General features: G+C 39.8%; 1 protein-coding gene and 1 non-coding gene across 4 annotated transcripts in view; both read left to right on the plus strand.

The window, feature by feature from the left end:
• Positions 1 to 327: 327 nt before the first annotated feature.
• Fbxo3 (F-box protein 3) overlaps positions 328 to 25,233 on the plus strand; it is a 32,205-nt gene continuing 7,299 nt past the window's right edge. For 2 of the 3 annotated variants that reach the window (XM_042691351.1, XM_042691352.1), the window contains exons 1-10: positions 369 to 503; positions 5,164 to 5,253; positions 8,846 to 9,009; positions 16,226 to 16,340; positions 16,776 to 16,980; positions 17,643 to 17,688; positions 19,137 to 19,221; positions 20,049 to 20,171; positions 23,220 to 23,335; positions 24,814 to 25,004. In XM_042691351.1, the coding sequence (XP_042547285.1) occupies positions 397 to 503; positions 5,164 to 5,253; positions 8,846 to 9,009; positions 16,226 to 16,340; positions 16,776 to 16,980; positions 17,643 to 17,688; positions 19,137 to 19,221; positions 20,049 to 20,171; positions 23,220 to 23,335; positions 24,814 to 25,004 (1,242 nt within the window). In that variant the 5' untranslated portion in view covers positions 369 to 396. Of the gene's footprint in view, positions 504 to 5,163; positions 5,254 to 8,845; positions 9,010 to 16,225; positions 16,341 to 16,775; positions 16,981 to 17,642; positions 17,689 to 19,136; positions 19,222 to 20,048; positions 20,172 to 23,219; positions 23,336 to 24,813; positions 25,005 to 25,233 lie in introns of all 3 variants that reach the window. The other variant, XM_042691350.1, reaches the window with a different exon arrangement.
• On the plus strand, positions 14,129 to 14,265 carry LOC122117957. Its single transcript, XR_006149272.1, has one exon.

The raw sequence follows: 25,233 nt of genomic DNA on the forward strand, positions 1-25,233 counted from the left end.
AGCTAAGGAGAGACCTCCCAGAGTCAGGGTTCCTGCAAGGGAAAACGCGGAGGAGGCCAGGGTGCCGAGGCATTTTTAGGGTGAGATTTGGCAGGAGGCATGGAGGCGTGAAAATAGGTGGGACGGGCAGGTTTTGGAGCTGGAACGTCAGGTGAGATCAGGGGACGTGTGCGATCCGCAGAACAGGACCACAGGAGGCAGCCCCGACAGGGCGGGGAACCGGAGCAGGACACCCAGCAGTGCCCAGCGCGGGGCGGGGATGGTGGGCGGGGCCGCCGGGTGGGCGTGTCCTACAGGCGGTTACATAACAAACCTGTGCGGGCGTCCCGCGCGGCGGGGGCGGGGCCGGGGCGGGGCCGGGGCGGGGCCAGGCTAGGCTGCACCGGGCTAGGCAAGATGGCGGCTATGGAGGCTGAGACGGCAATGACGATGACCCTGGAGTCGCTGCCTACAGATCCGCTGCTTCTTATCTTATCCTTCTTGGACTACCGGGACCTAATCAAGTAATGGGGCAGTGCGCTTGGCAGGGGTGGGAACAAGAGGAGGAGATGGCCAGGCGGGACGGGAGGAAGCCGGGCCCTCAGAGTGGATCTTGGCACCCTGCGGCAGCTTAGAAGGTGACACCGGGTCCGTCCTCGTCCTGCTAGCGCCACCCCTCCCCCGGGGGGGGGAGACGGGGACCCGGAGGACCTGGCTCGGGGGTCTCCTGTCCCATCCAGGCCTCGGCGAGGCCCGGTTGCCCCCGAAGGGAGTTAGTGCTGCCCCCCACCCCCACCCGGCTGCGCCCGCGGCCCCCGCCCGCCCGCCCGCCCGTCCCCGCCCGTCCCCGCCCGGGACGCTGGGAGTCAACCCCCTCTCCCGGCGGGCGCTGGTGTCTGCTGGGCCCCAGGCCTGGGATCCGGCGCCGGCGGCGTGGGCAGGTCGACGCGCGCCCACTGGAGGCGGAGGGGGGGGCACCCCTGAGCCCGGCTGGGTGTCACCCCGCTTCGGGACCGCCCGCGGGGCCCTCACCGCGTCACTTCCACGTTGGAGAGTCGTGTGGCTCTCCACCCTGCCTGCTCACGGCGGGGTGGGGGGTGGATTTGGGTGCTTGGGTACTGACTTCCGGTGGGGAGAGGCGGTGGTACAGGTAATGGATTGCCATAAAGCGCTGGGTCTCTGGTTTAAACAAAACAAAAACCACACAGACAAAAAAACAAGAAGACAGTTAAACATGGACCAGGTCTTTTCAGAGATTGGGGCTGCCCGGGATGGGGTGCTGTCTACCTTCCTGGCCCCGCCTTGTGTGTCAGGATTGTTTACCTCCTTGACAACATGGCTCTACATGGCTTTGCAGAGCCATGGACCACCCTCCCATCCCCCCTCTCCACCTCTGATGCGTTACCGCCAGAGTGATTTCCCCAACATAGACCTGTCATTCTTAAAAACCTATGATACTCCTTATTTACAGACTGGACATTAAGCTTGTGTGATGTTTGCAGCTCTTATCATCTGGCTTATTATCTAAGGCCTTTCAAGCCTTATTTCTCCTCCACTATCATTTGTGCACAGTCTAGCCTAGCCAAATCTGACTTTACCCAACATACCACACACACTTGCACTTTTTTGTGTGTGTGTGGCATAATTAAGCTCGACCTTGCTTGTAAACCTTGCCTCCCCTCTTCCCTACCTGGCTTGGTGAATTCCTTTAAGATGCCACTCTGTACTTTCTTCCTCCTTTTGTGGAATTTACTTGGCATACTGGACAGATTTATGTTTCTGGAAGATGAAGACTGTCCTGTTTGGTTTTGTATTCATCAAGTATTCAATAGATTGGTTTTTGATGAAACTGGAGTTTGAAGTGTGGTGGGTTTTTTTTTTTGGGGGGGGGGAGTTTGACCCAGTGCTGGTGACTCACCCCTCTAATTCTAGCTACTCAGGAGGCTGAGATCTGAGGATTGTAGTTCAAAGCCTGCCAAGGCAGGAAAGTCCATGAGTCCCTTATCTCCAGTAAACTACTCAGAAAAATCCAAAAGTGGTGCTGTGGTACAAGTGGTAGAGTGCTAGCCTTGAGCACAAAGAGGCTCAGGGACAATGCCCACCCAGGCCCTGAGTTCAAGCCCCAGGACTGGCAAAAAAAAAAAAAAATTAAATTCACTCTACCACTTGAGCCATAGCTCTAGTTCTTAGGGCTTTTTTCCCCCTAATTGTTTTTCTGCTTTTTGAGTGCCTGTTGTGTACCTGATGTTAGGGATAAGTGAAGAAGGCAGATAAAGTCCCTCTCATGGAGTTTATAGACTCATACAAGAAGATGGAAAGACAGTGCTTATTGACGGGGTGCTAAATGTTATGAACAAAATAGATGCTCTGTTAAGGAGTGGGGACAGAGGAACCACCAATCACAATGGAGGGAGCTGCCATATAGGAAGCACAGCATAGTACCCTCCTCACACAGTGAACAGTGCATTTAGAGTGTGCTGGGACTACTCAACAGCATGGCCCACTGGAGAACGGAGAAGGCTGGTATGGCTGGAAATAAGGAGTGACTAAATACAAGGGATACACAGGCAGACTTGCTTGAGGTCAGGCAGGTAAAGTCATGTTGGGCCTTGTAAGCTAAGGTGAGGATGACAGATTGTATTTTAAATGCTTTAGGTAGTAATTACAGTTTCAAGCTGAATTGACATGACTTCTTCATAAGTATCTGTGAAAATCAATAGAATTGAATACAAATTAATTTCATTTGCAGTCATGTCTAGTATACTGAAGCTTCTTTCTACACAATACAATGCAGTCTTCACTTGTGCCCAGCCATTACCAAGTCCTCATAGTTTGGGTACTTATTTACTCAATTGTGTTGAGCATATTACTCAACTGTGTTGGACTGGAATAATCCATTGGGATTTTGTTGTAATATTAGTGGCAAAGTTTGAATCTGAGATAGCATGATGACTTTTCTCTCCCAGAGTGATTTATTGCATACCATTTCTATTTGCACTGTGTCTCAGTATCATCTGTGACACTCATTAAGCATAGAAATACCTGAGGTACAGATCTTACTCAAGTGAATTGAAGTCTTATCTTTAGAATAGTAGTTTTTAGCCTCCATATGCATCAAAATTACATTTGGTGTTTGTTCCAGATTCTTTTCTGTTTAACTGCAGGGGCAGTGGAGAAAGAAGAATCAAGAAGAGAGGAAATAAACCTGAATTTCTAAAACTAGAGAGATTCTTAGGTTTACAAAATTTACTTTGAGTTTCTCTTGAGTTTATACAAATATGAGGATGCTGCTTCTATAAAATCTGAAAACCAAAGCCTAACTTGTTAACATATCCTGCCCATGGCCTTGACAAACCCTCTGTGATTGAAGATTCTGTTGCCCCAGTGAGATCATTGACTGTTTACTTTCTGTGACTTGTGAGTGATTCCTTTTCTGAATGATTAGAAATGTTCTTTCCTAGCCAGACACTGGTGGCTCATGCCTGTAATCTCAGGATGCTGGGTTCTTTGGAACCTGGTTTGCAGCCAGCTTGGGCAGATGAATTTGAGAGGCTCCAACCCCAGCCAGCTAGCAAAAAGGCAGAAGTAGGAAAATAACTCGGGTAGCAGAGTGCCAGCCTTGAGTGGAAAAAGTTAAACAAGAAGCCGGGAGCCGGTGGCTTATGCCTGTAATCCTAGCTACTCAGGAGGCTGAGATCTGAGGATCTCGGTTCAAAGCGAGCCCGGGCAGGAAAGTCCCTGAGACTCTTATCCCAATAAACCACTAGAAAACTGGAAGTGATGTTGTGGCTCTATCGGTAGAGCGCTTGCCTTGCTTGAGCTGAGGAGCTGAGGGATAGCGCCCAAGCCCAGAGTTCAAGCCCCACGTCCGACCAAAAAAAAAGAAAGAAAAGAAAAAGTTAAGAGCATGAGGCCCTGAGTTTAACCCTAGTATGGACACACACACACACACACAAACACACACACACACACACACAGAAGAATCTATTTTCCTAATTTGGGTTCATTCTCCACAAATTTTTATGCAGTGTAATAGTATTGAACACAAGTATGTTTGAAAATTCAATGTAGTACAAAATATATAGAGAGAATATTATTTATATCTAACATTTCATAATTTGGGACAGTCAGTAATTTGTATAGCCACAAAATTCGAAGTATAATGATACAGATTTGCATTTTTTTTTAACTAGTCTTGGGAATTGAACTCAGGGCCTGGATGCTATCCCTAAGCTTTTTTTTGGGGGGTGGGGAGGGGCGTCTGATCATAGGGCCTGAACTCTGAGCCTGGGTGCTATCCCTCAGCTCTTCAGCTCAAAGCTAGCGCTCTACCACTTGAGCCAACAGCGCCACTTCCAGTTTTGTTTTTTTTCTGCTTATGTGGTGCTGAGGAATGGAGCCCAGGGCCTCATGCATGCAAGGCAAGCGCTCTACCACTGAGCCACTTTCCCAATCCTCCCTAAGCTTTTGTGCTACAGGCTAGTGCTCTTCCACTTGAGCCCAAAAGTGTAGAGTACAGCTCTACTCACAGCTTTTTGTTGGTGAATTGGAGATAAGAGTCTCACAGACTTTTTCTGTCTAGGCTGACTTTGAACCCTGGTCCTGATCCTCAAATCTCAGTCTCTTGAGTAGCTAGGATTACAGGCATGAGCCATCAGTGTCCAGGTAGATATGATTTTTAAGTGGACTCTAATAGTTGATTTTAATGAAAATGTATTTTGGGCTGCAGTAGTTTAATCCTTTAAAAGAAAATTAGAACAAAACAGTTAGAACAAAATGCTAACATATTAAGAAACATACCTTGAAAATATTGGAAAGAAAAAGACTTTGAAAACCACTTTGTTTTACCTGAGTAACATATCTTCCTTTACGTGGAGTTGTTCACTGTCATGATGAATATAGGAAAACTCCCTGATTTGCAGTTCACTGTATATCTTCTCTGTTGTAGATTTTCTTGTGAAATTTATAACTGTAGAGACTTCAGGACTTATTTGTGAGCTGAAATAGTTTAAAATGTACTACTCACAAGGTAGATGCATTAGCTAACACACTGAATACATTCTAGAAAATATTTTATTGTGGTAGTGAATTGGAGATAAGTAAAGAGAAACCAAATTCAACCATATTTTTACTTGTAACTTTACAATTTTCTCTTATACTAATTGTGATTCTGGTTACTGCCAGCTGTTGCTATGTTAGTCGAAGACTTAGCCAGCTATCAACTCATGATCCGTTATGGAGAAGACATTGCAAAAAGTACTGGCTGATATCAGAGTAAGTATTCACACTATGTATTTTGTATATGTGGAAGAGGGTGGATGAGATTTCTTTAGACTAAATTTTAACTTTGTGGTTTTCTTTAATATATACAGTAATTTGTACATACTATGAGGTAAGTGTCATACTTCAATACAGGTATACAGTATATAATGATGTTTATCAGATTTTCATTTCTGTGAATTAACTAAGGTGAACATTTCTGTCTTCTTAAACTTTATGTTGGGAACCTTCCAATTCCTCTTAGTTCTCATAAAACTATGTAGTATAAAATATAAAATAAATTTTTATAAACTATAGTTCTGTGTGCTATAGAAAATTAGAATTCTTTCCTTCTATTTAACACTACGTTAGTAGCTGTTAGCCACTCTCCATCTGACCCTCCTCCCTCTCTTTCCTAGCTTACACTTGGAAACTGCTAGTCCACCCATCCTGATGTTCCTTTCTAACCCTGGTTTCTCTCTCCTTTTTTAGCTCTTTGTGTCTGCCAGTAAATGTTAGTGCTCTCTGTTCTTAGCCCATTCCTGTTTACCTTCATGAGTGCTGCTTGCCACGTTTAGAGCAACTACCCAAATCCTTCCCTTTCATATCCCCAATGGGCTCCAGGCTTCTTGGCACAACTATCTACTGTAGGATATTTCTTTTGGCCATATGCTTGAGCTGGGTTCAGCGAATGTTAACAGATTTGCCAGAATAAAGTGAAAATGACAAACAGTTGGGGTGTGAATGTTAGGAATACTGACTTTTCTTAGCTTGTGGGATGTCAGCTTGAGACTGAAGTTGGTAAAGTGAGAAGTGAAAATTTAAGTACTATTGTTTAAAGCTGCTAGCTTTAGTTCTATCAAACACTAGGAAAAGGAAGAATGGAGGAGTTCTGAGTATTGTTGTGTCCTTGCCTTTAATTTTGTAGGGTCAGCAGCTACATACTAAATGTATCAGATGAATGTATGTATCAGATATGTAAGCATTTAGAATTAGAGAAAAACTTCGATAAATAGCGCATGTTTATTAGTTTGGGCTGAGAACTAGAGTCTGTTTTGCTGTACCTTTTTAATATAGATTTTAGTTTCTATGCTACTGGAGATTGAACATAAGGCCTCACTAAACAAGTCTCTGCCAATGATCTACATTGTCAACCAAGTTCTTTGGTACTATTTAGTTTGGATAATATATATATATATGTATATATATAATATATAAGAATATATAGCAATATATATAATAATATAATGCCAATATACTAATAATAATATATAATATAATAATATATACTATTAAGATAATGTAACAATGTATAATATATAAATAATATATATTATTTAGAGTAATTAAAAAAATATTCTTGGGCCTGGCGCTGGTGGCTCTCACCTGTAATCCTAGCTATTCAGGAAGCTGAGATCTGAGGGTTGTGGTTCAAAGCCAGCTCAGGCAAGAAAGTCTATAAGCCTCTCATCTCCAGTAAACCACCAGAAAACTGGAAGTGGCACTGTGGCTCAAGTGGTAGAGTGCTAGCCTTGAGCTGAAGAGCTGGAGGGATACCGCCCAGGCTCAGAGTTCAGGCCCCATGACCGACCAAAAAAAAAAGTTAAAAAGTTCTCTTCCCTCCTCATTCCCTGCCCCAACTCCTCTCTTTGAACCAGTGTGGTAGGTAGTATATGCTTGTATTCCCAGCATTTGGGAGGCAGAGGAAGAAGGTCAGACTGAAACTCTATCCCAAGATAACAAAAACAAATTTGTTTTTTGTTTTCCCAATATCTAAACCTGTTCTTCTGCTTCCTAGTCTTCATGGCAGCACCATCCATCCATCTAGGTATTACAGCTAGAATTAGGAGTCACTCATTCTCTCTCTTTCTCTATATTATTACCGAGCCTTCCTGACTTACGTCCAGTCATGGGGCTTGAACTCTGGGCCTGGGCACTGTCCCTCAGCTCTTCAGCTCAAGGCTAGCACTCTACCACTTGAGCCACAGCTCCACTTCAGGCTTTTTTTCTTTTTGCTTATGTGGTCCTGAGGAATCGAACCCAGGGCCTCATGCATGCAAGGCAAGCACTCTACCACTGAGCCACCTTCCCAGCCCCCTCATCTTCCTATTTTTACTAACTACCACAGCTTTAGTTCCATTGATTACTGCTCATCAGGAATACTACAAAACCTTCCAAACCTCTTTAATGCCTCATTTACTCACTTTAATCTATCCTTCCATACTATACCATACCTCAGCTCTTTTAACTTTCCCACAAAACCCTTCATAGGGGCTGGGAACATGGCCTAGTGGTAGAGTGCTTGCCTAGCATGCATGAAAGCCCTGGGTTCGATTCCTCAGTACCACATAAGCAGAAAAAGCCAGAAGTGACGCTGTGGCTCAAGTGGTAGAGCGCTAGGGACAGCTCCTAGGTCCTGAGTTCAAGCCCCAGGACTGGCAATAAATAAATAAATAAATAAATACCCTTAAATTTATGCTTTATTTTTTTCTCCTATTATATCCTTTTGAGGGCAAAAAAAGTACCCTGGGGGGGGGGGGGGGAGGGTGGCTCAAGAAGTAGAGTACCTTGCCCAGCAATAGCAAAACCTAATACTTCACAAAATAAGTGTCTTTATTTTTAGGTTTTTATTTTTTTTTATTTTATTTTATTTTTTTGTCGGCCATGGGGCTTGAACTCTGGGCCTGGGCGCTGTCCCTCAGCTCTTCAGCTCAAGGCGAGCGCTCTACCACTTGAGCTACAGCGCCACTTCCGGTTTTCTGGTGGTTTATTGGAGATAGGAGTCTCACGGTCTCTCCTGCCCGGGCTGGCTTTGAACTGTGATCCTCAGATCTCAGCCTCCTGAGTAGCTAGGATTACAGGCGTGAGCCACCAGCGCCCAGCTTATTTTTAGGTTTTTAATGGCTAAGTGTACACTCAGTAAATGTGAAGTTCTACCAAATAAAAATGACATATAATTATCTTGATACTTTATGATTATCTGGCTAATTCAATGTAGATATGTTAAATTAATATTATATCATTAGGCTATTCTCTAAAATAGTACTATATATAGCTTTAAAATTTTTATAGTTGAGCGGACACCTCTGGCTCACACCTATAATCCTAGCGGCTCAGGAGACTGAGATTTGAGAATCATGGTTCGAAGCTAGCCCTGGTAGGAAAGCCCATGAGACTCTTATTTCCAGTTAGCCATCAGAAAACTGGAAGCAGCATGGTGGCTTCAAAGTGGTTAGGTGCTAGTCTTGAGCACAAAAGCTCAGGGACAGCACCCAGGCCCTGAGTTCAAGCCCCATGACTGACCAAAAAAAGTTGTAATTGGTATATTTTTAGCAATAAGTTAAAGTTTGAATCCCCATATTGTTCACATTATATTTTATTAAGGAGTAGAAACTTAGAAAAAATAAGTAGAAAGTAAGAAATAACACATAATTCTACTAGGTCATAACTGCTGTTAAAGTTGCCGATGTATCACTTCTGTATCTAACCTCCCTTTGTGGCTGAAATAAACAAAGAGAAAGTAAAGGAACCACAAATACCCAATAAAGTATATTGTTAAATGTTAAAAATAATATGCTATTTCAAATGTCTTTTGAAATCTTTGTAGGGAAGAGAAAGCACGGAAGCGTCAGTGCTGGAAATCTCTCTTCATAGACACTTACTGTGATGTAGGAAGATACATTGATCATTATGCTGCTATTAAAAAGGCCTGGGATGACCTCAAAAAGTACTTGGAGCCCCGCTGTCCTCGGATGGTCATGTCTCTGAAAGGTACTGGGAATAAAGTGTCATCCTTCTCCCTTTTAGTTACTGCTAGCATATAGTACAATATATAGATTAGTTTAAGTAACTTTGAATCACTATCATTTGTGCACGTATGCTAATTAAATCTTGTTTAGTATCCACTTATTTCCACTCTGATCATTTTTATTTTCTTCTACTAATTTTGGGTTTCACTTTTGAGGTTCATCATAAAGTTATTTGGAATCTCTCTGATTTTTTAAGTAAGGACTTGTAGCTATAAACTTGCCTTTCCTAACTGTCTGCCACACTCTGGTATATTTTTTTATTTTCTTTTTGATTCTAGAAAATTGAAATTTTCCTTCTTGATTTCTTCAAGGATCCACTGACCATTCAGATGTGTATCATTCAATCTTCATGTGTTTGTGTAGTTTCTATAGTTTTTTTGCTATTGATGTCTAATTTTGTTCTATTGTAATCTGATAAGATACAAGAAACAACTTGTACATGCTTTATGGTGTAAAATGTGATTATTTTCAACTTTGTCTTTATTTAATTCACCATTCTTCTTTGGCCAAGGAAGCAGAACACCAATTTGTTTAAAGGACCTTTGATCTCTAGAGGAAGTGGAAATTTTATCTTTTTGCCATTCCTGGTGCTTGAACTCAGGGATTGGGCACTGACCTGAGCTTCTTTTGCTCAAGGATAGCACTTTACCATTTGAGCCACAGTGGCACTTCCATCTTTTTCTGTTTGTGTGGTGCTGAGGAATCAAGCCCAAGGTTCATGCAAGCACGCTACCACTAAGCCATATTCCCAGCCCTTTATTTTTTATTACAGAAACAACTGATTCTACAAGATTGCTTGAGAATACTTATCATGATCTCATTTTGAAAGGTTTTGTTTTATGTGATGCTGGAGCTCAAACCCAGGTCAAATGCATACTACCACTGAGTTACACCATAGCCTTAAAGATTTTCTAGTTATTATTATTTTTAATACTTGAGTTGAACACAGTGCCTCCAGAAGATTTCTATTTTTCAAATTTATATACATTGTATGATTGTATTTTTTGTGTGTTTTGGTTGTGAGAGTCAACTGTATTATATGTAATCATTTTCCTCTTTTTGTTGCAATATAGTTCCATTATAAGAGTAGACTACGGTGTGTACATGTGCAATGTTTTTTTTTTTCCTAGTTCTGGTTAATAATAGTAGTGCTGTAAATTTGATGTAAAGATTTTTGACACATAGGCATATTCTTATCAGGCAAATATCTAGGGTTGGGTTTTCTGAGTTAAACTTCAAAAGATACTGGTAAATTATTCTACCAGTACTTTAAAATTTGATTTTAGTCTTAGTAGAGCTAAAGTATTGGTTTAATTTTCACTTCTCTGAGGTGGTAGAATAGTGATAGTTGTATTTCCAACTTTGCCATCCTTCCATATCATTTCTTTCTTTTCCTTGCTTTATAAAAGCTATACTGTATTGGGTAGCAGTAACGATAGTATAAATCTTTGCTCAGCGTTGGCGTATAGCTTCCTACCTTTAAATATGAAGCTTGCTCTAGAATTTTTGTTAGCTATTCTTTTATTTGTTTTCGTTTTTTTGAGACAGGTCCGATATAGCACAGGCTAGCCTTGAACTTCTCAGCCTCTCAAGTCCTGAGATTAAAGGCATGTGACACCATACCCACATAGATTTTTTTTTTTAAACTGGGTCTTGGACTCTGCCTGGAATTCTTGCTTAGCTTTTTTGCTTGAGCTGGTGCCCTGCCTTTTGAGCCATACTTCCAGTTCTGGCTTTTTGTTAGTTAATTAGACCTAAGAGTCATGAAGATTTGTCTGCCTGGCCTTGCTTTGAACTGAGATATCCTCAAAGCTCAGCCACCTGCATAGCTAGGATGATAAGTGTAAGCCACTAGCACCTGGCTAGTGATGGAATTTTATCAAATAAACTCGTCTGCCTTAGGATTACCATATGATTTTTCTTTATTATTCTGTTATGTGATAAATTGATTTTCTGAAGGCTAACAAACTTAGGATTCCTAGACTTAATTTATTTTGATTATAATACATCATCTTTAAAGTATTAACTTGCTAGTACTTTTGGGGGTCTTTTAATTAATACTTTCTGAGAGAGTTTGGTCTGTAATTTTCCTTTCTTGCAATGTTCCTATCAGGTTTTGGTATCAAGATGATGCTGCCTTGTAAAACAAGTGAGGAAGTGTTGCCTCTTTTTCTGTTTCCTGGAAGAGTTTATGTAAGCTCAGTCTTATTTCTTGCTTAAATGATTTGTAGAACATGCTACCAAGCCATTGAACCCTGCAGTTTTCATTATGGGAAGGATTTTAATTAGGGGTCCAATTTTTTAGCTATAGGACTATTCAAGACTTCTGTTTATTCTTATGTCAATCCTTCTTCCCTTTCTGCCTCCTTCCCTCCCTCCCTCTTTTCTTCTCTCTTCCTCCCTGTCTCTCTCTCTCCCCCTCCCTCCCTTCCTCCCTTCCTTCCTTCTCTCTCTCTCTTCCTCTCTCTCTCTCTCTCTCTCTCTTCCTATGTGTGTGCGTGCACACATGTGTGCTGGGAGGGCCTGGGTGCTATTTTTGAGCTATTTTTGCTCAAAGCTACCACTACTCCTTGAACCACAATTCTGCTTTTAGCTTTTTGGTGGTTAATTGGAAATAAGAGTCTCATGGACTTTACCTGCTTGGGCTGGCTTATAACTATGATTCTTAGATCTCAGCCTTCTGAGCTATAGTTACAGGTATGAGTTACAAGCACCGATCTGTGTCAGTTTTAATATATAATGCTTACCTACTGAATTGCCTATTTCATCTACATTTTCAAATGTATTGGCATGAAATATCTTAAATCCTTTATCTTTTTAATGTTTATTACATTTGTAGTGATAGCACTTTTACTACTTCTGGTAATAGTTATTTGTATTTTCTTTCTATTTTTCTTTATCTTCTCAGGTAGGGGCTAATCAGATCTTTAAAAAAATCTGGGTTTTTGATTCATCCATTCTATTTATGTTTTTTATTTAATTTTTTCATGCCTTCACTTTTAGTTTTTCCTCTGACTTAAGATTATTACTTAGATCATAGATTTTTTTTCTATCCTAATATATTTAGTACTTATCTTGCAAGTTTTGAAATGTTTTTTGTTTTTTTTTAATTATTACCCTGCAACATAGTGTTTTGAGGTTTTTGTCTTGCTTTTAGGTAAGGTCTTCTAAGTAGACCAAGATAGCCTAACACTCAGTGTGTAGCCCTGGCTAACCTCAAACTCATAATCCTGTATTTATAAACTATTGAGTATTGGAATTACAGGTATGCTTAGTGTGTGTAGTTTTGTTTTTGTTTTTTGTTGGTTGTAGGACTAAGGACTAAGGCCCTGGTTCTGTCCCCAAGCTCTTTTTGCTCAAGGCTAGCGCTTTACCACTTGGAGCCACATTGCTACTTCTGGCTTTCTGGCGGTTAACTGGAGCTAAGAGTCGTGGAGACTTCTGGCCCAGGCTGGCTTTGAACCATGATCCTCAGATCTCAGCCTCCTTTCTAGCTAGGATTACAGGCACTGATTTCTTTTTTAACCCATTATATAGAGATGTATTGTTTGATTTCCTAACATTTGAAGTTTTTATTTTTTGGTAATCTTTTAGATTCTTTTTTTTTGGGGGGGGGAGAGGGGAGGGTCCAGTCGTGGGGCCTGAACTCTGGGCCTGGGCACTGTCCCTCAGCTCTTCAGCTCAAGGCTAGCACTCTACCACTTGAGCCACAGTGCCACTTCCGGCTTTTTCTGCTTATGTGGTGCTGAGGAATCAAACCCAGGGCCTCATACATGCAAGGCAAGCGCTCTACCACTGAGCCACCTTCCCAGCCCTTTTAAAGTAGTTTCTATTTTAGTTTCTCTGTGATCAGAGAACATACCTTGTATTCATCTATCATTTATAAGTTATTTTGGTTAGGAGCTGGTCACTCGTTTCTGTAATCCTAGCTAATTAGGTGGCTAAAGGGGCAGGGAAAGTGGCTCAGTGGTAGAGTGCTCGCCATGCATGCATGAGGCCCTCTGTTCAACTCCTCAGTACCACAGAAACAGAGAAAGCCAGAAGTGGTGCTGTGGCTCAAGCGGTAGAGTGGTAGCCTTGAGCTGAAGAGCTTAGGGACAGCACCCAGGCCCAGAGTTCAGGCCCTATGACTGACAAAAAAAAAAAAAAATAGGAGGCCTAGAACTGAGGATCACAGTTCCAAACTAGCCTGGATAGAAAAGTCCATGAGATTTTTATCTCTAATTAACTACTAAAAAGCCTGAAATGGAGCTGTCAAGTGCTAGCCTTGAGCAGAAAAAGCAGAGGGACTGCACCAAAGCCCTGAGTTAAAGCCCTGTACCAGCACACAAAAAAAGAAAAGTTGTTACGTTTTTTAGCATGACTCCTTTAGTAATTGTTGCATGTTTACTCAATAACATCAATAACAATGTATATTCAATAGCTATTTAGCTCAGTACTATATAATTAAGTAAAAGTTATTTATCTGAATCTGGTTTTTGACACCCTTATTGATACTGTTTTTGTTTATTGTTTTTCTTCCTTAAGGAGAGAGGTAGGTTAGAATCTCTCAACCTGTTAGGCAGCCTTCTCAGGTAGTACACAGGGCTTTTGTTTCTTGTGTATAAACCAAGTTCAATCTTCTCTTAAGTATAGGCAGATTCTACTCCTGTGATTAGGCTCTATTATGATATGGACAAGGTGAAGTTAAGTTCTAAATAATTTGACTATCAGTTCATCCCTAATCAAAAAGAAAATTATCTTTAGTAGGCTTGACTTAGGTCAACCTTTAAAAGGGGCTTGGTTTTCCAGAAACCAGAGATTCACAGTTTAAGTGTGCTCCCTGCTGACTTTGGATAAACAAGCTGGTATGTTGTGGAGGGAATGGTGGGTGGCCTCTAGGCATTGATTACCTCAATTGCACAATTAGAACGAATCAGATTCTACCGATAGATTAAACTGGAAGAATCCCAAGCAAAAGTTGTGTAAGAGGAGTTAGCAGCCTCAGCTTAGACAAGATTTCAGTCTTGTGATACATGTACAGAGGATCTGGTTGAGTCATACCTGGACTTCTGACGCACAGAAACAATACATCTGCATCCTGGCTCAATTTCCTTGGGAGGTTAGCCCAGCCTACTCACCTCCCCTCAGCTGAGCCTACAGTAAAGGAGCCAGGTGTCTGTCTATGTGGGAGAGGTGCATAAGAAAAACCTACCCCATTCAAGCTGGCCTCACACTTACTTAAAAAATAAGTTAGCCAGGCACTAGTGGCTCACACCTGTAATCTTAGCTACTCAGAAGGCTGAGATCTTAGAATCGTGCCTCCAAGCCAGCTTGGACAGCAAAGTCCATGAGATTCTTAACCCCAATTATCCACCAAAAAGCCAGAAGTGGAGCTGTGGTTCATTTGCCTTGAGCACAGAAGCCCAGGGATAATGCCCAGGCCCTGATTTTAAGTCCCCCAGGACTGGCACAAAAAAAAAAAAAAGAGAAAAAAAATACTGAGGGTTATTTTAAGCAGTTAATATTGTAGCAATAAAACTCACATACCCACTATTCTTGTAGATATATCTTTTTGGCATTTTAGTTCTGTCACATTATTTGTATATGTGGTGTATGTATGTATGTATGTATGTATGTGCTGTGTTATTTAGATGTATGACATGAGAAAGATTATATCTATTTAGTAAGTTCAGCCTTTTTGTCATTATAAATGTCCAGTATTAACTCTTAGGAAGTTTTTGCCTTCTTTTGTTTTTTTTTTTTGTTTTGTTTTGTTTTTGTTTTTGTCTTGTTCTTTGTCTGGGGACTAAACCTAGGGCCTCATGTTTGCATAAGCATGAGCTCTAGCTTTGAGCTACACCCCTAGGCCCTTTTATGTGGTCTGTCAGACTATTTAGCCCATTCATACTTAATGTATTTGCTATGAAGTATATCGTGTCCACTGTTCTTTTTTTTTTAACATTCATTTTATGTTTTCATTTTATATTCCACACACACCCCTATTTTTTTTCCTAGTGATTATAGTTGAAATTAAGACATGAAACTTGACTTATAAACTCTAATGTAAATTAGTATGGTCATCATTCCCTACCAGGGATGGGTAACATTTGAATATTTATAACATCACTTTTGGATCATACAAAATTACCCATAAACTATTGCAGATAGCATTGTATTTGTATTGTTATGTACCAAACAATTTCACAGATCTTAGATGGCCCAATAGCTGGACAGTTTTCACTCTTGTAAGTGAAAGAATGTTAAAATACCTTAATTCTAATGGTCTTCCTCCTGCCTCTTACATTATTTTAGAGAAGGGTACTGGTGGTTGAACCCACGGCCTCACATGTTAGGCAAGTGAGTGATATCTCAAATCTCAAATCCCTTTATATTTTATGGTTTTGATGTTCAACATATTCCTGTAAATGTTATTATTTTCTATATATTTAACATTATTTAGATTTCTATTTGAGATTTTTTTCTGGTATCTTTTTATTCCTTCCTACAGCCTCATGTTCCTATCTGAAGAATTCCTTTTAGTATTTCCTTTCATGAAGAATTGCTGCTGTTGAATGTTGCCTGGTTTGTTTGGGTTTTTTTTCCCTTCCTCTCTCTTCTTCTCTCCCTCTCTTCTTCCTTTCTTTCCCGCTCTTTCCCCTGCCTTTTTCCTTTTCTTCACTGGCAACTGAAGCCAGGCTCTTATACTTGCTAGGCACGCACTTTACCACTTGAGATACACTGCTAGCCCTGTCAGATTTATTTTATTTACACTGTTGAAGGATGTATTCCCTGATCAGCAGTGATTTGTCCCCCCACCACTTGAAGACATCATTCTTGTAAGTTCTATTGTTTTTGTTGAGAATTAAGATCTCAGCCATACTTGTAAGTTAATTATATGTTTTTCTCCTTTCTGACTCCTTTTAAGATTTGTGTCTTTGATTTCATCCCTTTTCCAGTGCTCTGTCTAGATATGATTTCTAATCATCCTCCATGGAGTGTACAATGTTTCCCTGTTGAGAGAAAACCAAGAACTTTGCTTTTCTCTGGGCTTCAAATGACTTTCAATTATTTTTTCTTTACCTTAGCATTCTGTTTTGGACAGAACTCACTTGGCTGTGATTCTTGCACTGCTTAGCTAGTAGATGGTTAGATTTAGGCTCAGTGTGTCTCATTCTCTGTCTGGTTTGCATCTGCAGAGGGTGCTCGTGAGGAAGACCTTGATGCAGTCGAAGCTCAGATTGGTTGTAAGCTTCCTGATGATTATCGGTGTTCATACCGTATCCACAATGGGCAGAAGTTAGTCGTTCCTGGGTAAGATGCTTGATTTTTTTTTAAATTTTAAATGATGCAAGTTATTTTCTTCTAGAAAGTACATAATCTATAATTATCCTTCATAAATTACAAGAATACAGACTTTCCCCTTCTTCTTTATAGTGATCCAGAAGACAATCTCTATGGCTTGATTTATGTTTTGCCAAAATAAATGTCTCCGTGTCATTTCAACCTACACATCTCTTAGGTTTGACTGGGTTCAGTGGCTCACGCAGTCCTAGATACTCAGGAGGAGATCAGTGGCTTGAGGCCACTTCTGGCGAAAAATTCGTGAGACTGTATCTCAGTGAAAAATGCTACATGTGCAAGGTGTTCTGCTAATTATTGCTTAGGACATTGTCACTGTGAAATTGTGTGTGGAAAAGGTGAGGTATAGTTGTTTATTGGTATGTTTTATATGTATTTTCTCCTCAGATTGTTGGGAAGTATGGCACTGTCAAATCACTATCGTTCTGAAGATTTGTTAGATGTTGATACAGCTGCTGGGGGATTTCAGCAGAGACAGGGGCTAAAGTACTGTCTCCCTTTAACGTTTTGCATACATACTGGTTTGAGTCAGTATATAGCTGTGGAAGCTGCAGAAGGTCGAAACAAAAATGAAGTTTTCTACCAATGTCCAGTAAGTAGGAATGTGTTTACTTGTGGCTTCAGGATACTTCCTGATGGATCATATAATAGTGTGCATTTTCTTTCAAGTTATATAGAATAAATTTAGAGCATTATGCATTTTAATTACTAGATAGTTTATGTTCTTGTTTTTAAAGTATGGAATGCTGAAAGAAAATAATCACCTTTGGACAAACAGTGGGCACTGCTGTATAGATAATGGGAAAGCTGGCATTTCTGTTAAGACCTTTTAAGTTTAAAGAAAACTAATGAGGAACTTATCAAAATAATTATATTTACGGTTTAGCTTTTGAATACCCTAGAATTATTTGAGTTTCTTCATTCTGAATCCAAAGCCCTTTCTTGTAGCATAACAAGCCACATATCTTATTCCTTCAACTTTATGATTGTGTTCTTGTGGGATAATTTATTAATTCACTATAGCAGTGATAGCTTGTTGTAATTTTATCTTATGGACAAGTGCCTAGTCATCTTCTAACAATCTTAAAGGAAGGCCCTAAAAATAGAGACAGATTCATAGGAGCAGGATCTGAAGAGTGTGAGGGCTGAGTGTTGGTTGGAATCTTTACATTTTGTTTTACTTTGTTTCAGAAGACAATGCAAGTAACAAACAATGAGAAATGTATTTATGAATTACCTTTTTTTCTCTTCTAGGACCAAATGGCTCGGAATCCAGCTGCTATTGACATGTTTATCATAGGTAGGGAAAAAAGCCATTTTTTTCCCTTTTTCCTTCTGGTTAAAATTTTTAAAAAGATTGGTAAAACTTCAGTTAGTTGAGCAGCTGACATGCCTGGATTTGGTAAAGTTTTCTGGCTTGTAAAGTAGCCTCTAAGTTCTCATTGGAAAAGCACTTCTGTTTTAAGTATTGTTTCTATTTGAAAAAAGCATATGTTGTACAACCTTATGTTCTTAGTCCTCTTCTTGAATTGCAGTACGTATATAGTTCTTTTAACATGTGTGTATTATTTATTGAGCATGTGAATACTAAGACATATTTTTCTTTTTTGTGTCTAATTATCCATAATAAGATATATGCCTCAGAAGCAGCAGTCTTTATCACCAGTATAAAATACTCGCTTCATAACTTCTTCACACACCTAGTTTTCCCTGGCCATGGAAGAATATTTCTTAAGTTTTTATGAATTTTAGGTTACTATGCAGGCATGACTCACTCTTTTGCTAGCCATCCTATCTCCTTTTACTTAGATTTTACCCACTTAAAAGCTTCTGACTATCCAACTTTTTAAAAGCATTTCTGACACATGAAATATCCCCACATAGCTGGGCGCTGGTGGCCTCACACCTGTAATCCTAGCTACTCAGGAGGCTGAGATCTGAGGATCGCAGTTCAAAGCCAGCCCGGGCAGGAAAGTTAGTGAGACTCTTATCTCCAATAAACCACTAGAAAACTGGAAGTGGCGCTGTGGCTCAAGCGGTAGAGTGCTCGCCTTGAGCTGAAGAGCGCAAGGACAGGGCCCAAGCCCAGAGTTCAAGCCCCACAACAAAAAAAAAAAAAAAAAAATCCCCACATCGTAATCTATAGTAGAGAGGGCACTTGGTATAACTCAGTAGTAGAGCATGTGTTTAGCAAGTGCAGGACCCCACGTTCAATCCCCAGCACTATTTAAATTTTTTTTTAAAGACAGGTCGAGCTGGGTGCCGGTGGCTCACGCCTATATCCTAGCTTCTCAGCATCACGATTCAAAGCCAAGGCAGAAAAGTCCATGAGACTCTTATCTCTAGTAAACCACCAGAAAACCAAAAGTGGTGCTATGGCTCAAGTGGTAGAGTACTCGCTTGAGCTCCACTGCTGAGGGACAGCACCCAGGCCCGGAGTTCAAGCCCCACAACTGGAGGGGAAAAAAGTCTTCAGAAGGGAGGAGAAATAGTGTTCTTCCTAGCTAAGATGTCTTTGTGTAAATCTTCCTACTAGAATCTTGAACGGAAAACAAATGAATTAGAAACTATAAACAGAAGATAGTCATTGTTGTACTAGAAATAATTATAAGTATAAAGATGCTTTGAAAGTAGTTATTGGGGTCTCTGATGTGAGCTGAGAAAATGCCAAGGAAGAGTTACAATTCATTGTCCTGTGTGCATATTTTACACAAACGATTTGCTCATTTTCCCCTTTTTGTATTATAGGTGCTACTTTCACTGACTGGTTTACCTCCTATGTCAATAACGTTGTATCTGGCAGCTTCCCCATCATCAGAGACCAAATTTTCAGGTATTTATTTCATTTAGGATTTTTGGGGTATAATTGAGTATAATTCATGAAAAGCTGTCCATCACAGTGATTGAGATGAAGTGTCCCCAAAAGACTAGTACAGAACCTCTTATTTTAAAACTCTCTTACTCTCACTTTAAAGTAAAAATACCACAGCACTTAATTAACTAGCTTTTGTTTTCTTATCTTGAGACATCAAGAGGAAAAACTGACTTTGATTTAAAATCTGTGGGTTGGTAGTAGCTATATTATTCTTCCTTGGAAAAAAAAGAAACAAAGGTTGTTTGTCAGTTATTTGACTTAAGCAGTAAGTCATCAGCTAATAACTCCTGGCCAATATTGTTTATTATCTCCTAAATAGAACATTCAGGAGTTATAGTTAATCCTAGAGGTGATATTAGTTCTCAGTAGCCTTTGTGGCTGAAATAACAGATTAATTATACATTAAAGGTTTTTAAATTCAGGAATAAATAATAATTATATATTTCAGGCGAATTATACTTTCATATATTTTATATATTTCTGGGCATAGCCAGAGGCACCATTTAAAAGATAGACAGATGTTTGTCAAGCTTTCCTAGCTGAAAGTGAGATAAACTCTTTTTATTTTCCCTCCATTATTTGAACCATTAATGATAGACCCTTGATGGCTGTCATCATTGCATCAGACTCATCAATGTTTTCTAGTATGGTTGTAAGTGTCTACATTTACCTGCAAACAGAATTTAAAGTTGTAGTATAAGTAAATAATTGTGCATTGCATCTTTAAACCTTTTATCTTTTTGGAGTTGGTTGATTTTAAAATATTTAATTCTTTTAATAACTAGATATATTCATGATCCAGAGTGTGTAGCAACAACAGGGGATATTACAGTGTCAGTTTCCACGTCATTTCTGCCAGAACTCAGCTCTATACACCCACCTCACTATTTCTTCACATACCGAATCAGGTGAGGATTTTGTTTTTGTTTTTATTATTATATGATTTGTGTTTTTTAGTTGTGAAAATACCGTAGAGAGGGGTTACAATTACATCAGCAAGATAATGAGTGCATTTCGTATCAAGCATTGTTGCCTCCTCCTTTGTTTTCCCTTCCCATCTTCCTCCCCCCCCCCCCCCCCTTTGATTTTGTTTTAAGTGATATAGTAGTTTTATCTCAGGGCCTTGTGCTGCCATGGCAGGTGCTCTACCATTCAGCCATGCTTCATGCTCTTTTTTCTTTTAGATAGTCTTTATTTCTTTATTTATTTTTGCTAGAGCCTGGACCAATATCCTCCTATTTTATGCTTGTTGAAGTAGCTGAAATGACAAGTATGTACCGCCACACCAAGCCTCTTCATTTAAATAGAGTCTCAGACTTCTTTTGTCTATGATCCTTCTGATTTCAGCTGGGGTGCCGGATGAGTGAGAGGGGGGGTTGGGTTTCCTGAAATTCTTATCTGACCTCAAGCTGAGATTCTCCAAGTCTCAACCCCCTAAGTAACTAGGATTATAGGTATGAGGCACCTTACTTAGTTAGGTGAGAATTTTAAATAAGTTTGCTAGGTGAGTTGGTTTCTGTCACTGACAAAATACTTGAGAAAAATCAGCCCCGTGGTGGAAGGATATATTTTGGTTCGTGATTTCAGAATTTTCCATCCATAGTTATGTGGTTTTGTTGCTTCAGGGCCTGTGCATTGTGAGGCAGAGTATTGCAGTGAGAATGTGTGGCAGAGCATAAGTGTTCACTTCCTAGTAGCCAAGGAGACACACAATAACGGGCTAGAGACAAGATACAATCTTCAAAGGCATGCCCCTCCCCTCTGAATCTGCTGACTGTCCATTCAGCTATGAATTTTCAATTTATTCCCTAGTGAGATTAGCATCCTCATGATCCAATCAGTTCTCAGTAGCACCCTCATATGGGTGCCTAGTCTTCAAGACAGGAACCATTTTCTTTCTTTCTTCCTTCCTTCCTTCCTTCCTTCCTTCCTTCCTTCCTTCCTCTTTCTTTCCTTCTTTCTTTCTTTCTTTCTTTCTTCCTTCCTTCCTTCCTTCCTTCCTTCTTTCCTTTCTTCCTTTCTTTTGTTGGTCGTGAGGCTTAAACTCAGGGTCTAAGCACTGTCCTTGAGCTCTTTTGCTCAAAGGTAGCACTCTGCCACTTTGAGCCACAGTGCCACTTCCAGTTTTCTAGTGAATATTTGGAGATAGGAGTCTCATGGACTGTCCTGCCTGGGCTGACTTTTGAGCCACCATCCTCAGATCTCAGCCTCCAGAGTTGCTAGGATTAGAAGCGTGAGTTACCAGCACCTGGCAGGAACCATTTTCTATTAGAATCACAGCAGTCACCTTTTAGTAAGTAGTGTGTGATATATTCTGTGCGTGTGTTGCTGTTGTACATTGAACACACTATATTAAATGCAATTGAATACACTGTATAAAATGCATTTTTTATGGGATCTTGGGGGTGGAATCCAGGGCCTTGCACATGTTAGGCAAGTACTATATAGCTGAGCTACATCCCCAGCCCTAACAGGCATTTTAAAGAATCGTTTCTGGTAAAGTTTGGAAGAAGGTGAATAACTTTTCTGCAACATAGTATTTGCAAAAATTTTGACTTCATATGAAGCTCCAAGTTCTTTCTTCTTTATTAAATTTTATGCTAGTACTGGAGCTTGAAATCATGACCTGGCCTGGGCACTGTCCCTTAGCTTTTTCACTCAAGGCTAGCTTTCTACCACTTGCGCCACAGCTCCACTTCCAATTTGTTGTATGTGTTAGTCCGGGGTCTTGAACTCAGGGCCTGAACACTGCCCCTGAGCTTTTTTGCTCAAGGCTGGCTCTCTCTCCACTTGAGCCTCAGTTGTACTTCCAGCTTTTTAGGGGTTAATTTGAGATAAGAGTCTTACAGACTTTTCTTCCTGGGCTGGCTTCGAATCTTCCTTCAGATCTCAGCCTCCTGAGTAGCTGGGATTACAAATCTGAGCCACCAGTGCCCAGCTACTTATTTTTTGCACATGTACAAGGTATTTTGGAAAGTGGGGGTCACTAAGTCATAATAATCAAAGCTCTATTTTAGTTATAATGTGTTCTTGAAGCTATCTAATTGCCAAACATGAAAGTATGCATTTTAAATTTCATCTGGCTATATTTAATTTAAAAGTCTAATAAATACTTACTGAGTACTTCATATATGTCATATATTGCCATTATCATTGGAGTTAAAAATGAGTATTTTAGACTTAGTATTCTGTGCTGTGACATAAAGACAGCCCATTACTTCAAGAGATTAAGGCTATTTTGTTTGAAATGTATTTATTCATATATACATATGATTCATGTATATCTAATGGAAATATTTTAGTAATATATACTTACCAGAAAGCGTTTTGGGATTTTGGTATTTTTTGGTATATTTGGTTGCCTGTTACATGTCCCAAGTGTAGATAAAGATGTTGTACTGATGTTTAATTTAGATCCTGCCTAGGATGGAGGCATGTTTAAAATAAAAACATCCACAATGTGCTTCTGTTTTGCTCAGAGTGAAAGTAAGAGAGTGGATTCCTAGAAAAAGGATGAATAATGGGTTTGAGCTTTTTTAGAAGTTAATGGAGAAAAGGACAAGGCTCTGTAGTTTTGTGACAAGTGAAGGAATTTCAGTTCTTTAGAAGTCATTTGTGGTACTATTCTAGAAAGCATTTCCAAATAGATCTTTCTTGTGGAGCAAAGGATGGTTAACACCATGTTTTGGATATTCCAGTTGCCCTTCCCAATGCTGATGCTCACTGGAAGTTAAGGTCATAAATTGACTGAAAGCATTTCTGTGGGGAATTAAGCTAATGAAGGCAGTATCTTGGAGAACTTAGAAAAAATAACCACTTAACATAAACCTTGGTTTGGTTTCTTTTGGAAATATCCTTTTATATTACTAACCTTAATAGAGTATCTCTAAAAGCCAAGAAAACAAAACCAGATATAGGCCAGATTTATGTCTTCACCACTCCACTCCTTTTTCCAGGATTGAAATGTCAAAGGATGCTCTTCCTGAGAAGGCTTGTCAGTTGGCTAGTCGCTATTGGAGAATAACAAATGCTGAAGGAGATGTAGAAGAAGTTCAAGGGCCTGGAGTAGTTGGTATGTAACCCAGGATTTAAGTGTATACCTTACTTCCTTCGTAGACTTCACATCCATAAATGTACTGCATAGAAGTTACTGTTTTATCATTTTAGCTCTATAACATTAACTTTTCTGAAACTAAGGCAAACTCAATTATTTAGAGATTGATTTTCCTTTCTGTGGATCACTTGAGATCCCTTGCCTATCCTTGTAGTATTTTGTTTGTTTATATGTTTGTTTCTGTTTCTGTTCATTAGTGATACTATGGGTTAAACTCTGGGCCTTAGACTTTATTCATTAGGCATACTGTCTACCATTTGAACTATATCTCCAACACTTTTTGTTTTAATTATTTTTCATGTAGAGTCTTACTTTTCTTGTCTTAGCCTGCCTGAACTGTGATCTTCCTCCCACTTTATACCTCCCGCATAACTAGGATAATAGGCAAACACTTCCCTGCCCAGCATTTTTTTAGTTAAGATAGAGTCTCTTGAACCGTTTGTCGGCAATTGCCTCAAACTACATTCTCCCAATCTCAGCCTCCCAAGTAGCTGAGATTATAATTATAAACCAGATGCCACTGCATCTGGTTTATTATTTATGACTAGTTATACTCAGTATATTCTGTTAGATGACATAGGACAGAAAGAAAATAAATTTCATATTGGTAATCTTAAAGTTTGGAGGATGTTGTTAAAATTTATAGTACAGATTTTTTAAAATATATTTTTATTGTGAAAATACCGTACAGAGGGGTTACAATTACGTGGGCAACATAATGAGCACATTTCCTATCAAGCATTGTAGCCTCCTGCTTTGTTTCCCCTTCCCGTCCCTTCGTATCCACCCCCCTCCCCCCCCATCCTCCCCCACCAAAGTTGTAAAGTTCGTTTTTCCACATAACGACTTGTACATCTCATTGTTGCAATGGGTCCTCCTGTATCCCTGTTTTTACAATTTTATAGTACAGATTTTTTACTCTGTAGAATTTATTTACTTCAGTTTTGGTTACCATTACATTGAGCTTTTTTTTTTTAATAGTAAGTTATGTTTATCCTACATTTCTGAGCCATCAGATTCTTCCAGTTTAAACATGTGTTTCAGGAAAATATACATAAGCTATGAACTTCTGTCATAGTAAAGTTATATGCGTGTTCTATGTAGAATTTGTTTTGTGGTGCTGGGGATTGTGTCCAGGGCTGTTCATATGCGAGGCAATTACTCTACCACTGAGCTAAATCCCTACTCCAGAATATATTCATGGGCTACATGTTTACTTAATAAACTTTTCTTGGACTTATTTACAGACCCAGTGTTTAAGAATTTTATTAAAATGTAATTCTTTCTTGTCTTTTGATCCATTGGTATAAGGACTTTCCCTTGAAACTGACATTTTGTCTGGTCTGAACACTTCAGATATCTCTTTACAATTTTTTGTTTTAGTCTCTTGCTAGTGAATGTTACACTTTAGTTTCTTGTTGCTTTTTTCTCTACAGGTGAATTTCCCATCATCAGCCCAGGTCGGGTATATGAATATACTAGTTGTACTACATTCTCTACAACATCAGGCTATATGGAAGGATATTATATCTTCCATTTCCTGTACTTTAAAGACAAGATCTTTAATGTTGCCATTCCCCGATTCCACATGGCATGTCCAACATTCAGGGTGTCTATAGCTCGATTGGTAAGTTAAAGTTTCCTCTAGTGCTGATTTTCCTGACTGTAGAATTAAACTCTACAGAAGATCTTTGTTTATTCAGACAAAGGGCTTATAAATGCTGCTCTAGAAAATCCTGGTGATTCTGAGGCAGTATCTTGGGGGCATATGAATATGTTGGGGAGACATAGTTTACATTTAACAAGTAAGCTAAGCTCCTCATACTTCAACCAGAGAAACTCTTGTGTTACCTGTT

The sequence above is a fragment of the Dipodomys spectabilis genome, unplaced genomic scaffold (genome assembly GCF_019054845.1).
Source record: "Dipodomys spectabilis isolate Male_0828 unplaced genomic scaffold, ASM1905484v1 ptg000145l, whole genome shotgun sequence".
In the NCBI taxonomy this organism is placed as follows: domain Eukaryota; kingdom Metazoa; phylum Chordata; class Mammalia; order Rodentia; family Heteromyidae; genus Dipodomys; species Dipodomys spectabilis.